We start from the raw sequence: 15316 nt of genomic DNA, 5'->3' as shown, positions 1-15316 counted from the left end.
GGGTGTTGATGAAGTATCGTCTAACCGAACAAGTGCTAGGAAACCTGCTAAGGCGAGACAACTTTATAACGAAGAATTTGAGTCGGAGAAAGGGATGAAGTAGATGAGGAGATTGAATGCAGGTCAGATGGTGTCGAAATCATTGACATTTACAATTTATGTTGTTTCAGCTGGTACATCTTCAGTTAGGAAGTTATTTCTGTTATTCTCCTACAGTTGCAGAGAGTTGGTGCTTGTCACTATATACATAGAACCAATTGTATTACTTATAATTCATGTAAAACCATTGATAAGAAATAATACAAATATTCACTTGGTTCATCTTCTTTAGTGTAATGAAACACAAAAAGAAAAATTTACAGCAAAAACTAAAATCAGATGGGTGCAAAAGTATAAAAAAATGAAATTAATAAAGATTAACATAGAATCACAATCAAATGTTGCAATATAAAAAAACCATGAGAAATAAATACCATAATAATTTGAAAAAACCACAATTGTTTTGCATTTTATGAAACACAACAAAAAGAAAATGATACAACAACAAATGATTTTATAATTGATAATTTATCCTCACAATCTAAGCCTAAGCCTATGTATCAAACTCCAGTGCCTCTACATCTCGTCGTCGTCCATGGCGTTATAGATCAACCTACAATGGCCAAAAACGAATTATAAGAATCCTAAATGAGCGTTAAGCATAGCATGAATAATTGGTAAAAAAATGTGGTACCAAAATAAGGTGATGAAGAGAAGAAACACGAGATATCCGAGTTTGAAAAGCCGTTGCTTCTTTTCCCAATTGAGTTGGTTAAAGATCTCTGTCACATCCACAAGGTGTTGGTTCCGGGTGTACCTAAGCATTTTATACATAAGTTAAAAATCTAAAATTACGTGCCTAGATCATGAGATGATTTTTAAAATGGTTTATATTTGCAAACATTTGTACAGAGAAAGAGGTAAACGTGACTTACAATCTCACGTTGTAGCAAAGGTAGGGCAATGCAAGGAGAAACATCACCCAATGCCCGGTGAAAAGATATATCAAGCATAAAACTCCATGCGTTATAAATTCTGGTAATATCACAAAGTTTATCCGAGATGCAGAGTCGTAAGGGTTAATGTAATCAAACTCTAAATCTGCTAAGCACATAAGCTGCAAGATAAAGAAAATTTAAAGTTACAACTGTTCCGAGCTCTAGAAATTAATAAATTGAGAATATCAAATAACATCACAACTTTCTTTATACAAATACATGATAGTAGTGGTGCATCAGTATCTCCGGTTGGATATCGTGTGTGGGTTAATGAATTTAGTCTATGCTAGCTCAACCGTGGCACATTGGGTGGTGTACTGGTGTTCTTAGACCCGATTCTCCAACAGTAGTGGTGTATCTGTACCTCCGGTTGGATATCGTTGCCCCGTCGTTTGTTTGTATGGTGTAATCTGTATCACAAACGAGCCTTAGACCTATCCTATTTCTACCATTTCTATTAATTTCTAAAATTCCTATCGATTGCCTATTATGATCTATTGATCTATATCAATACATAACATAACGATTTTACTTTTATGTCATTGTTTGCAAAAGGATTCCGCTTGGTCAAAACAAATAGTCTTCTTCAACATCCATAACTTATTAAAGGTTCTTCTTCGAATTACGGACTTACCAAAGAGTTATATAGGATTGTCAATTCCTAACACGACCCAAAACATGACACAACAATACATAGGTTTAGGGTTGACTTGTTTATCCCTGTAATTTTTGCATTTAACCTCAAGTCAAGTTCAGTTTGACTTGTTTATCCCTATAATTTTTGCATTTAATTAAACAAGTCGACTCGTCAATCCATTTACAACTTGATTACAACCCACCAACCTGCTTAAATCGTTCGATTGATAAGTTAAAAAGGTCATATGTAGTATATGGGTCATGCTCGGGTTCATCGATTTGACCCGCCAACCCAAAACCCATCAACCACACACGACTGCCACCCCAAATTTATACCTTACTTTTCACTGCAAACGAAACATATTTACTTGCAAGAATGCATAATATTTTGGACAAAAAAGGGTTCTTTTTTAATTTAATTTCCAAAATTTTGCAAGAAGAATAATTAAAAAGGTCAAATCTTACAGTCAGACAGACTGCTTGCAATTGCACAAATTTAAAAAAATATATATATAAATCACATAAAAACAACAAATTGCAGATGCATAATTCAATCCACCAAGAACCCTAATTCCCAAGTTTGAAAAATGAACAAGATCTAAGGGCTTGATTAATTAATAATTCGTTGATAAGAACAAGAGTTGGTAAGAGTTAAGGGAAATACAGATCAGAATTTGCAGATTATATGATTGGAATTTAAAAAGGGTAAAGTTTTTTTTATAGAATATGAACCTGATAAATGACGACAACAAGGAGAGCTATGAGGATGAAGAAGAACAGTAGCCATGTAAGTATCTCCCCCATTTTTCTCTTCTTCTTCTTGCTTGCTGTTGGTCTTTCTATATACACATAACCACGTTTCGATCTAAATTCTAAATTTACAAACCAAGTTTCTTTCATATGCACGAAAAATTAAAGAATTGTTTTTTTTTAATCATAAATATATAAATAATTAAATATAGAGAAATTATTATTAAATTTTAATATCCCCATTTGTGGCCCCGGGGCTTGGTCTTCCAATCCAATGAAGACTCAAGTTCAATTCCCACTTGTGTCATATTAGGATGGATATAGACAATGAAGGATTTGTGTGAGGGTTGCGATGACAATAGTGGAGCTTGTTGTCGGTGTAGGGATGGTGGCTGTTGGTGGTGATCTGGTTATGGTGAAGAGAGAGAGAGAGAGAGAGAACGCGTATGTATGTTTTATATATATTACCCTTGCTTTTATTTATAAAGTTACTGAAATACCCTTTTAGTTAACAAACATTTTGGATGAAGTTAGAAGCGAGAAACAAAAAGGGGAAAACATAATAACTATTGCTATTACTATTACTATTACTATCAGTTGGACAACAAATTTCTTTTATTCCATGACGCCTATGGGACTTGAACCCAATTGGTGGGAAATTTTTTTATTCTTGTCATTTATGAGACTTGAACTCAAGACGTTCTCCTTTCAAGGTGTTTAAAGGTTTGTCTTTACCAATGAACCACTATATTATTGTTCAAACATAACTAATTATAAATGTGTGAAAAAAAAAAGAAAAATCATCTTTTTACAAACCTTCGAGTAGCACATCCTGTTAAAAACATTTTTCAAATCATCTCATTTTATATATATTTTGAACGGCATCTCACTTTTTTATGATTCGAGCAAGAATGATGCAAAAAGTATTCATTTTTAAAGTTGTGTTAATCATTTGAAGCAATATTTTTTATCTCATATTTTTATCATATCATCTTTATTGTTAATAGTTTATCAGTTTATAAAAACTCAATACAAAATAACTACTAATCATTGCCAATAGTTTGAGGCATAAAGCTTTACAACCAGTCGATGAGCCACATATTAAAGTGATGCTAAGTAACGAAGTATCGTTGTAGTTAGCCAGTTATAGTAATAATGGTCCATACTGTTTTAATAAGCACCATCGGGCCTTAAGTGACCCGAAAAAAAGTTATTACCCCGAAAAACATGAGCTCGACCATTTTTCTTGTCGATTCGTCTTTAGTAGGATCGGTTTTGTATTCAAAAGAGGGTTGCGGCGCAACTTGTTGCCCGTTTACCTGCTATTTGCTTGTAATTTGTTGTTTTGGCAGTTTAATGAGAATTTAAAGGATTGATATTGTTACTTTGGTTATTACTTATTAATCTGCTCCACATTAGTTTTCGATTTTTGTAACAAATAAAAATCATAAATACATACAGTATTTGAATTCGTGTTTTTTAACGTGAGAATAGTCATATATCGACGATCTTTAACTTAAATAATGGGAAAAAGAATTAAATAATCAAACTGATTATGTTCACAAACTGGATATATCCAATCTCAAAAGTTCAAGAGGATCCAACGAGATCTCGTTGTCATTCGGAGTCAACAACTTCACTTTCTGCAAGGAAAAAAATCCCCTATTATTACTAGTACTAGGGTCTGTGTTACTATTGCTATTACTGTTATTATTATTATTAAATATTAAATAAATAAAAAATAAATAAATAGAGAATCACACAATACCTCAACAAATTGGGCAGGATCATCAAGACTAGATGAACCTAGAACGATTTCTCTTCTTAATTTTGTTGTTAAGTGGTGACAAACCCGCAGCTGAAAAAAATGAAAGTGTCAAAAAGAAAAAAAACATTTTTTTACCATATAAACTATTATTTCAAAAAAAGGTAGTTATTCTCACCTCTGATCTAGTTGCTCCACCAACAATGAAAACGAAAATACGTTTACCCATCTTCTTGAACTCACGAGTCGTGTGACTCAGAACCGGGTCACTGCATGAAGCTCGCTTCACTTTTAGTAACAGTAAATAATGGCATATATAACAAACAAGTTTATGTAACAGGAAGATTAAAATAAAGTACTCATTATTCAATCTTATAAATTTTTAAAATATAAGAAAATGGTTAGATGCAATGGTTATTTATACCTCTTTAATTTAAAAAAAATACAAACATTTTTCATTTATATATAGAACCTACACATGTGCACAAGTGATGTGTACGTCATATTACACATACATAACCTACACACGTGTAGGTCGGTTAAATTTATGAACCATAGATAAAAAAAAAAAGTTAAACGATTTAGGTTTGTTCTTTTTGTTCTTGTACTAACATTAGTGTACTGTAATGAACCTCACTCTATACAAGTATATATGATACCTGTCATCGGAAGAACGGGGTCTAGCCCATGTTGATGGCCTTGATCTCATTGACCGACCAGGAGTATTATCATGTACACGGGCTGACCCGGAATGTGAAGCCCCATGAGAAGGTGGACTTGGGTCATTCATGCATGGATATTCATTCATTGGAAGTTCATTTTTGCTGAGTTTCTCAATCAATTCCTGAATAGAATAGTTATTTAGAAAGGTTTTCAATAATATAGTAATACTTGTTTAATTCGTTTCGAAATTAGTTTGTCACACCATACCTCAATCATGGGATGAAAGCGCGATAACTGCAAAGCTGATTCTTCACCGGGACGATCTTTTCTAAGACCATGCTTCTTCTTCTGAATTCATATTAAAAATAGAAGTCAACAGACATAAGAATTAGAGGAGACAGTTTTGACCCACGTATATCGATACTTTGAGAGTTGGCTAAAAAGGAAACGGGTCAAAAGTCGTAAAAAACAAATAATTACAAAATTAATAATCAAGGTACGCTATATTTTATTAATCATATTTAAATTACTAAATTTTATAATTACAAGAAAATAAAAGACAAAAAAGTGTTTGTAGTATGGTCGGGCCAGACCAGACCCGTTTTGACCCAAACCCAAGCCGACCCACCCAATCACCTCTACATAGAATTATGTATATACCTTAAGATGAAGTTTTACAGATAGGGCACCCGTCGTCTTGGTTTCTGGTGCTGCCTCGAGAAATCTCATATTGTAAACAGCATTCATATCGTCACGAGATAGGTTTGCTAACTAAAAAGTCAAGAAATATGAAATATATTTTATTATATTTTGATAAAAAAAAATATAAATACACAATTTTGTTGAGTTTTATTGAAAACTAAACTGTATACAAAATGAAGTATATATAGAAGTTGGCGGTAATTCCCGACTCATCACAAGTCGGTGATGGGAAAGGGTGACAAAGGAGTTCAAGTCACAAGTCGGTGAACTTGAGGGATCAATGTTGACGAGTTGGTCATAGTTGGTTAAGTTTCCTAATTATGTTATAATTATATTTGGTAATGTCTTGGCCACCAAGTTAGGGTTAGCCTATGTAAACCAAGGTAGGGTTAGACATTATACCTCTATTAACTTTGTAAGTTTGTCACTCTCAAACTTCTCAGGACGAGTTGCTGCGTAAATCATTAATAATCTCACCTTGTATTCTTGTGGTATATCCTGCATGAATAGCCAACTTAACCAAACAAGAATTTGGACACATAAAAACACACACATTCATAGCATTTTCCTACCATTTGTTCTTTAAGAAAGTTAATCACATCCTTGGTTCCTGCATCGCCAAATACAAGATCCTGCTCTAGCTTCCCCACATTGTTAAGTCCTGTCTTGCGACGAATACTGTGAATCTTCGCAGCAATCTATTTCAAACCAGATTTTGTGTCAGCTAGTTGTTCCTTTTCCAAAGTAATAGCTAGTCATTCCCAAAACATATTTTTTTTTGTGCAAGTAGGATGTTTAAGAACGAGACTGGCTGTTCTAGGTCGCTCGAGAGCTACTCGGGATCAGATCAGTAAAAACCTCGAACGAGCCCGAAATATGACTCATTTAGTTATCGAGCAAGAGCTCGAGCTTTACATACAAAGTTCGTTTAGATTCGCGAGCCCAAATAAATTTTATATTATATTTATATATATTAATATACCTACTATTTAACATTGTGAGCTGGCTCGTTCAAGCTATCGAAGTGAGCTCGAGCCGAGCTTTTAGCTCGTTTAAAATTGTTTTCAGATTACCTCGAGACGAGCCGAACTCGAGCTCTTTGATTTTACTTTCGAGCCGAGCTCGATCTCAAAATAGTAGGCTTGAACCAAGCCGAGCTCGAGCCTAGTCGGGCTCGGGCTTGGCTTGGCTCGGCTCGGCTCATTTACACCCCTAGTTCTAGGTGTTTTATGGAATCTTTTAAAAAAAAGGTGTTTTATGGAACTTCCTGTACTTCTAGGCAGTTCGCTACCTCCGTAAGCGAACTCGACAAACTCTATGGAGTTCGCTTGCCACCCAAGCGAACTTGCCGACTTCAATTACCGGGGTAGCGAACTGTCTAGAAGTACAAGAAGTTCCAAAAAAGCACCTGGAAGTACCGGTCTCGTTCCTAAACCACCTACTAACACAAAAAAAAAAAAAAAAAAAAAAAAAAAAAAAAAAAAACCCTCCAAAACACAAGCTTTTTCTTTGTTATCTATAGGTAAAATTTTAAAAATACAAAAAAATGATATTGTTGGAAAGATGAATTTTCTTCTAGACTTACATCCGCATGGAGGGATAGTTTCTCCTTCTGTTCACTATACTGTGGCAATGCTTGAACAAGCTTTTGCAAGTCACGAGTCGACAACACATCACCATCTCTACAGAATACAAAACAAAGAATTACAAAAACCGATTTATAAACCATATAATGTTTGGTTTCACAGAACGAATTAGTAAACATACCTTGAGCCTTGGTGCATTTGTGCAGCTTTATTCTTTGACATGAAATTTGTTATCTTGTCGTGTAACCGATCACTAGCCTGACAAAGGACCCTTGATCTAAAAACCATATTATTGTAATTATAAATACCAAAGTAAAATGTGGTATAGAGTATAGACATACATCTGCTATGTGTGAATGCCGAAGCTCTAGCCATACTGGATCATGTTCCGCATCAAGAAGGACCTCTTTCCTTTCAAAACCACCTGATTCGATTGGGACCTAAGAAGTATAATAGCAAACAAACACAAACTTAGTCCGCAGTTCTTATTCGGTGGAAACTTCGATCTATTTACTTGTGAATGGGTCGTTTGGGTTATCGTAAAGCTCAAATGAGTCAGATGAGTCAAATAGGTTGAAAGTTGAGTGACTGTATTTTAATGCATAGAATCTCCACTTTATTAAAAAATTTATATTAAAGATGTATGAGAAGTTTTTGTAATAAAATTTGACGCGTTAACTAATTATAATAAGAAAAGATATAAATGGACAAAAAGTGTTTACGGGTCATCTCAATCTGACCATACTAAAAAGCGGCATGATGCAATCCGAACCCATTCTGACATGCTACGCAACGTGACTAACCTCATGAACATACTTATTCCCATCCATTTCTAGTAAGTCATGACACATGGCATCATACGTCCATTCATGAATGATAGGCGCAATCTACAACGGAAAAATCAGAAAGCAAATTAAAGATGAGAGGCTGCAGAAAGAAAATTCGAGTAAAATGCCATTTTCGTCCCTGAGGTTTGGCCACGTTTGCGACTTTCATCCCAAGGTTTGTTTTTTCGCATCTGGATCCAAAAGGTTTGAAACATTGCCATTTTCATCCGACTCATTAACTCCGTCCATTTTTTTACGTTAAGTCGGGGGCATTTTCGTCATTTTAGCTATTTGTTTTGTTTAATTGTATCAAAATGGCAAGATTAAAAGATGGAAATACCCTTGACTTTTCGTTAAAAACGGATGGAATTAACTAGTCGGATGAAAATGACAATATTTCAAACTTTTGGATCCAGATGTGAAAAAACAAACATTTGGACGAAAGTTTCAAAAATAGCCAAACCTTTTCATTTCATTTCAAAAAAATAAAGCTAACTTATTCGGCAAAATAACCTGGTCTATTGATCTATCTACGATGAGCAACTCGCATGTTTCTGTCTGCGGAAAATTTCCGAGAGTGGTTTTATATTTCATAAGAATATTCCAAACTGCAGCAGCAAGTTTTGTCGGGATCAGATCAGAAAATGTTGTCATTGTGGTATGGTCAAGGGATTTGGCAGCTCGGTAACGTACTAACGGGAACTCCTGAAAAGGAAAAGCTTATAAGCTACAAATATATTGGAAAATGTAAAAAAAAAAAAAAAAAAAAAAAAAAAAAAAAAAAAAAAAAAAAACCAGAATTACCTACCGACATCGAAGCAAAAACGGTTGCAATTCGATTGGCCATTGCAGTCAGACATTCATCTCCTTTTTGGTAAATTCCTTCATCCCCATAAAGGTCTTCCAAGGCCTTACCATGATCAGTGATGAAACACTGTGTGGAATAACTTTCACAAGTCAAACTCATGAAACATATATAAAATGGGAATAGTTTATTTAGCCTCATTACTAGATTAGTTTAGTTTAAGTATGTGTTTGCGGAGATATTGTTACAAGAAAAATGTTAAGGTTGTAACATCCGACCCCTTATACCAACCAATATTGTTCGCTTTGCCCACTAGGAAGTAGGAACACACGGTTTTGTTTTTGGCTATGCAGTTATAGCGGTCCAAAATCAAATAGCGGTCAAGGGTCGATATTTGATAGTAATATATAATATTAATAGTAATATCAAAAGTTAAAACTCAAAAGTGCCAATATTTGAAACATGGTCTAATCGTAAGCCATGAAATCTTCCTCTTAGTCCACATCAACCAAGGCATCGAAAATAACGTCCAATATCAGTCAAATATCGGTTAATAGGGGTCAGTAGCGCCGATAATGGCGGTTATGCTATTCTGGACCGCTATTTGACACTGCTATTTTGGAAGAGCCCAATAACTGCTATCCCACCGCTATCTCACGGCTATTGGTTAGATGGATCAAATCACGCTTAAATGGGGATTTGCCTAAGGTGTTGTTACGGAGGCAATCACAATGACAAATAATGAACTAAAACACAGATTTTTAAATAATAAACGCAGTTTGTGTAATCAACATCATATACCTACCTGGCTATCAATGACGGTGTACTCCAAGTTCATCTGTAAACGCCCCCCTAAGAAGTTAATACGATGACATATTTGCGTACATTATTCGAAAACAACTAAAAGAAAATAAATTAACCTCCTTCATGGCACGAATACGGGATCTTATGGTTGGCTCCCTTTTGATGTAAGCAACCAATTCTTTTGGAACAGTTGAACTAAAGAATACGTAAGCCCTGAAACCAAGGAGAAAGATGATCAACCGTAACATGAAAAATATATATGTTTGATTATTAACGTACTCTCTATACAGCGGCGTCTTTCCAGCCATGTCGGATAATAGGATGACAACACTGCAAACAGAAGCATGACATAAGGATAAACATACTTGCATATCAGTTAATCATGTTATAAAACTAACAATAAAAAAAATTATATTTACTTCTCTTTTGTTGGCTGGATGAAATATACTGCATCCATTTCTGGCAATGGCTGTCTTCTCTTGTTTATGTCTTCCGGCACTGCAGAAAATCATGAACTTATTCACGTGTACGTAATATAAAAGTGCATACACTAAAACAATACGCATAAATATCATTTCTAATATAATCCGGTTTTCTGAAAAAAAAAAAAAGGTCAAGTAACATTTTCGCGCGCTCAAAAAAGAAATAGGACCGTTTTTTTAAGAACGTGTTATGTAACTAAAAAGGACCCGGTTTGGGTTATTAAATAACTAATGGTCACATTTTCTGAGACTGGTGTTTGTATCTTACATGAAACTCCTTCTTCTGTTAATTCAGCCATCTTGCATGAGTGTGACATAATTTTAAGAGTAACTTTGTCCATTATGAGTACCTAAAAAACTGAATGCCGTTAAAAAAGATACCAAACAAATTAAGACATGTTATCCTTGATCGAAAAGTTTGTTAAATGAACACATAATTATGGCTGCGGTTATAAAAATTATACCTTCCAATTTGATTTTGAGCCGGGTCTTTTTGCTGATCTAATCATTTCATACAATAATCCTGTGCAATGTATGAAAAATATAAAAACTAATGAGCATAGTAACAAAACATGTATTTCTCTAGTCATCAAGATTTAGCTGGAACACCATTCCAATCTAGTAGGTTGTTAACTCTTGGCTTAGAATATAATTTTGATCACCTAAAGGATCACACATGCTTGTAATAATGGTTTATTAAAGTACATCTATAAGCCTTGAGATTTAGTTCTCCTTAGCATAGGCTTAAGTGTGTTAAAACATACAAGAATCCAAGTACGTATCATTGTAGATATCTTATAACATATGCTTAGATATCACCTCAATCCATATGTTTAATTGTGAATCTTGTGGAGTGTGCTAAACCGAAAGTCTCGTATGTTTCAGAACATGGCGAACATAGTACGAGCTAACTCTAGTTGAATGCCGCATTCCATTATGAACATTCTTGAACACGTATGTTCACATAAAAACAATCATTTTAGAACAAGTAAATCAAATAATTATATACAATTTAAATATGTTAAACCCAAATAGTATTGGTAAGTATTATTATTCTGTTTTAATAATATACTTACAAAGTCCAAGTCCAAAAATATAATAGGCATTATATTTAAACGAAATAATAATATTTATAATAAGTATAAATATTTTTTTCTAAGTAAAATGTTATACTTATATATTTTGCAGATATTGTGTTGACTGGGATTATATATATACTTAGGAGGAAGGCTTCAATTCTTTGACTTCTTTCTATCCATTTCATCATCCATTTTGATTTCTATATTAATTGGCTGTTTTCTTTGTACTTGTTACAAACAACTGTCATAGACTTTTCTTTGCTTTTTATAGTTTTTAGTTTATTTACTTTTTCACAAAAATATAATTATCTACAAGTCCATCTCATATTTAACTTTTCTCTAAAACAGCATATGGTATATGAGATTTGCAAAAATGATGAGACTTATTTTTATACTTCTTTATTTCTGGCGGTTCAGAACCGTAAATTGCTCACAGGTTGTGGCCTATTTGATCCATTGGCTAAATCCACCGAATCCTCTCGAGTTGCCATTGTGATTCCGTTAATAGTGTCACCCACGTGTCGCATTCGCAGTCTCTCGTTAATTATTGTTAGCTAATCTAGAGTCTAGACCGAATAATGTGAAAGCAAACTATTATGTTAAGTGGATACATCTAAACCTCTTTGTTTTCTGTTTTAGCCTATGGCCTACACAATCTAGATTTGGGGTTGTGGGGGGGGGGGGGGGGTCATGCACTTATGCCACCCTCTCTCTTCCACATCAGCACCACGTTATTTTCCCTTCCCTAAAGCATTGTAGTGGTCCTTATCGCATGGTGAAGGAACACTTCCCCAAAGTAAGGCATGGGCCGCGTTCCCACTCGGCTTAAATGCCAAATCACCCTCCCTTCCCCAAAGTCGCAACGACACCACCTAGATGATACATTAATGGTAACAATGAAAACCCGTTATCATAAGATAAAACTCATGGGATCAGGTAAATCGTAGCTTACGCTAGACAGGTGGCCTTTAAGAGGTCACGTAGGAAACAAGGCAAGATCAACTATTCTAGATTTAACTAGCCATTTCGACCCGTTTAAACCTCCCCCTTAAGGCAAAGTAAATCTAAAAATATAAGCATATATATATACATGAACATAAAATATACAACAAGAAGATAGGATAGGAGTGAAGTGGTGGAGATCGAAAAACTCACGATGACGAGTAGTTTCTTTGAAGTTTTTATGATCGCTGCCTGCTTGGGAAGACGTATCCGAATCCAACATCGACATGTTTGAAAGAATGAAGAATTCAAAGAGTTTGGTTAAAGAAGTAAATAATAAGAGAATGCGTGGAAATGGGTGTATATATTGGGCTGGAATTGGCTGACCAGAATCTTCCTTTTGAATAACGGTCATAGTTGTTCACTTGTTTGATACGATAGATTATAACGCGTACATTGGATTTTTTCTTTTTTAAAGAAATTATATGGCTTAATTTTTATTAAAATATTTAGGGTTAAGTTCCGGTGCAAATGAGTTTCGACATACAAGTTGGGCTAAACATGAGAAGTGAAGAAGGATTTTTTTTTTTCTCATTTTGTCAAACACCTATTTTAGTCCCTCGTTTTGAGTAATTATAATTAGTAATAACTCTACTACTTTACTAGAGTAAATTCAAGATTTTTTTTACATTTTATAATGAAATATCATACTTAAATATATAGAAAAGAATTAACAAAAAAAAAAAAAAAAACTTACTCCACTTCTCATGTTAACTCCATTTTGTATATGAAAACTCATTTGTATTTGATCCTTACACAAAATATATTTCTACGATGGTACTTTTATAATTTATAAATGGTTTGTTTTAAACAAGTGGGTTAGGCCAGGGGTGTGGTATACCGCCCCTGGCCACCTCATCGTCGTTAGCGCCCCTTACCCATCCCCTGCTTGCCCAGGGGCGCGCGCGCGGGGGGGGGAGGGGGGGGATCGATCATCCGCTAGCCCAGTAACAAACGCTAAAGGAAGGAGCTGGTGGGACCCATTGTTTTCAGCCAATTTTTTGTTCTCTTTATTTTTGTTTTTTGTATGTTGTTTAATAGGGGGGTCTGAATAGTGACGGATGTAGTGTATTCACTATAGGGAGGTCCGAATAGTGGCTGATGTAGTGCATTGGGAGGGGTAGCACCTGCTACCCCTCAACTTCTCCGGCGAAGTGGAGTTTTCTTTTTAACGTTTGTTTTTTGTTTTTTGTTTTTTTTTTGGTATTACGCTACCCCTGAAATTAAGTTGTGTTTACTCTTTAAAACTTAAAAAGCCCAACACCCTTATCATTTAAAAGTTTTATTAAAAGGCCATTACTTATAAGTTAAAAGCCCAATTAAAATCATAGATTAAAGCTCAAATGCTAGTTAGAATTGATTTTGAAGGGGAAAAAGAATCGAATGTGAACGCAGCGAGCACAGTAAGCCACACCATGAACCTCCATTGTCACTAGGGGTGCAAATACATGTATTATGTATTATGCACGGTAAATAAAATGGTTCCTAAATAGTTCAAAGATATGTATATATGAAGGATTAATTGTTAATATATATATATTTTTTTTATAAAAAGCATGTGAAATGTTTCAACAAGAAATTGATTTTTTCGCAACTGGTAATGAGTTTTGATTAAGCAAATAACTCTTCCCATGTTATCATGTTGTGCCTGTGCGTAACTTTCAAGCACAATTAATTGTTCTAATGAGTTTTAATTACGCAAATAACTCTACACATATTGCAACCACATGTCTAACTCAATATAATATGAAGCATCTAACTTTGTGTATATTGTTAGGATGATCTTTGTGGGGTGGTACCTCATGCCACCTCACACAAAACAAGCGTTAAACATCACCATGCTGGCGTGAAAGGAGGGCGCCAAAAGAGGGGTCGCCACCCCCTTAACGAGCGTTAGACATAAATAGATGTGGGGCCCATAAAACCACAACCAATCACCATTTTTCTTTCTTTCTTTATTTTTTTGTTTTTACTTTTTAGTTAAACCACACCATAATAGTTAAAGGGTGAGTTAGTTAAAGCCCACATTGTTTACATGACAGTGACATGACAGGGCGTTATGCACTTTTTAGTTAAACCACATCAGGTAGCCTTACAAAAACCATGTTAGTTAAATTGACAAACCAATAACCTCTTGGCCTAGTGGCACTAGATACTTATCACCACCAAAATGATACGAGTTTAAGTCCCACAAAGTAAACAATAAGTGAAAGGTAGTAGGTTTTACAGGGTGATTATTATAAACAAAAAAAGGTAAATTTGCGTAAACACTTTTCCCATATTTTTAAACAATTTTTGTTTACCATAACTTCTCTGTATATATCTTTAGATAAAAGATCATGTACAAAAGAGGAATTTCGTACGAAATGTAGGAGACAATCATGATCACACATTTGTTTTTCTCAATTTAAGAAGGGAAGTGTATGATTGTCTTTTCTCCCTTTAACCAATTTCCTCATTGATTTTCAAACGGTTATAACTTTTTCATACGTTAATATTCTTTTTTTTAAATTACATCATATTAACAAGCATTTCATTCTCTTTAATTCGAGTAACCTATTGCTATAGTGTTCTTAAAAATAATTTACAGGACTTTGAATACCCATTACGTGATTACGTGATTTTGAATACCCAGTACCCATTACGTGATTTTGAATACCTGGTACATGACTATGTGATTTTTGAATACCCATTACGTGATTACACATGTAATATAATTTGTTATAGCTAATATTAATACACTTATGATTATTACGTTATTACACATTCAATAATAAAAACTCGATTGTTCATGCTTTATCACATGGTTAAATCTCTAATATACGCCATTATGTTGTTATTATAGGTTGGTTTGGCTAATGTTTTGTATATAATTTATCCTTAATACGTGATTATACCTGAATATTAGGTATTCCATATGAAATATTATATATTACATGTTTTGTTTATACGTAATTATGTAATCACTCAGTAGGATTTCACATAAAGACTATAATGAAATCACGTAATCACGAAATGGATCTTTAAAATCATGTAGTCATGTAATAATGCATATTCAACTATTGTTACATAATTACGTAATCACTTAGTGGAGTTTCACATAAAATACTATAATGAAATCAAGTAATCACGTAATGGGTATTCAAAATCACGTAGTCACTTACTAGGTATTCAAAAT

General features: G+C 34.2%; 2 protein-coding genes across 3 annotated transcripts; both read right to left on the bottom strand.

Moving 5' to 3' along the window:
• Window positions 1-401: 401 nt before the first annotated feature.
• Window positions 402-2617, bottom strand: LOC110920160 (protein cornichon homolog 4). Its single transcript, XM_022164392.2, has 4 exons — window positions 2406-2617; window positions 975-1156; window positions 734-856; window positions 402-652 (listed from the first exon to the last, which is right to left on the bottom strand). The coding sequence occupies exons 1-4, from the start codon at window positions 2571-2573 to the stop codon at window positions 616-618; spliced, it is 510 nt and encodes a 169-aa protein (XP_022020084.2). The 5' UTR covers window positions 2574-2617; the 3' UTR covers window positions 402-615.
• Window positions 2618-3843: 1226 nt separating this feature from the next.
• On the bottom strand, window positions 3844-12422 carry LOC110920167 (SNARE-interacting protein KEULE). Of its 2 annotated transcripts, none has more exons than XM_022164401.2 (21): window positions 12292-12422; window positions 10522-10580; window positions 10326-10407; window positions 9995-10073; window positions 9855-9905; window positions 9692-9788; window positions 9577-9609; window positions 8775-8900; window positions 8480-8671; window positions 7943-8026; window positions 7481-7579; window positions 7321-7397; window positions 7139-7235; window positions 6126-6251; window positions 5956-6051; window positions 5512-5622; window positions 5119-5199; window positions 4848-5032; window positions 4367-4457; window positions 4192-4281; window positions 3844-4066 (listed from the first exon to the last, which is right to left on the bottom strand). In XM_022164401.2, the coding sequence occupies exons 1-21, from the start codon at window positions 12365-12367 to the stop codon at window positions 3983-3985; spliced, it is 2016 nt and encodes a 671-aa protein (XP_022020093.1). In that variant the 5' UTR covers window positions 12368-12422; the 3' UTR covers window positions 3844-3982. The 2 variants fall into 2 exon arrangements, with proteins under 2 accessions (XP_022020093.1, XP_035839305.1); XM_035983412.1 differs by having other exon boundaries at window positions 10326-10415; window positions 12292-12344.
• Window positions 12423-15316: the final 2894 nt, after the last annotated feature.

The sequence above is a fragment of the Helianthus annuus genome, chromosome 2 (genome assembly GCF_002127325.2).
Source record: "Helianthus annuus cultivar XRQ/B chromosome 2, HanXRQr2.0-SUNRISE, whole genome shotgun sequence".
NCBI classification, from domain to species: Eukaryota; Viridiplantae; Streptophyta; class Magnoliopsida; order Asterales; family Asteraceae; genus Helianthus; species Helianthus annuus.
The sequence above is the reverse complement of the archived record's forward strand: the minus strand, read 5'-3'. Positions and strand labels throughout refer to the sequence as shown.

Excerpts from the sequence above, each read along its gene's own strand:
- LOC110920160 (XM_022164392.2), bottom strand. The coding sequence starts at position 2,573 with ATGAAAGAAACTTGGTTTGTAAATTTAGAATTTAGATCGAAACGTGGT. Across the intron at positions 857-974 it reads CTTTGCTACAACGTGAGATT|GTACACCCGGAACCAACACC; the intron begins GTAAGTCACGTT and ends TAAAATGCTTAG. Across the intron at positions 653-733 it reads CTCTTCATCACCTTATTTTG|GTTGATCTATAACGCCATGG; the intron begins GTACCACATTTT and ends TGGCCATTGTAG.
- LOC110920167 (XM_022164401.2), bottom strand. The coding sequence starts at position 12,367 with ATGTCGATGTTGGATTCGGATACGTCTTCCCAAGCAGGCAGCGATCAT. Across the intron at positions 7,398-7,480 it reads GGCATTCACACATAGCAGAT|GCTAGTGATCGGTTACACGA; the intron begins GTATGTCTATAC and ends GTCCTTTGTCAG. Across the intron at positions 4,458-4,847 it reads CCCCGTTCTTCCGATGACAG|TGACCCGGTTCTGAGTCACA; the intron begins GTATCATATATA and ends AGCTTCATGCAG.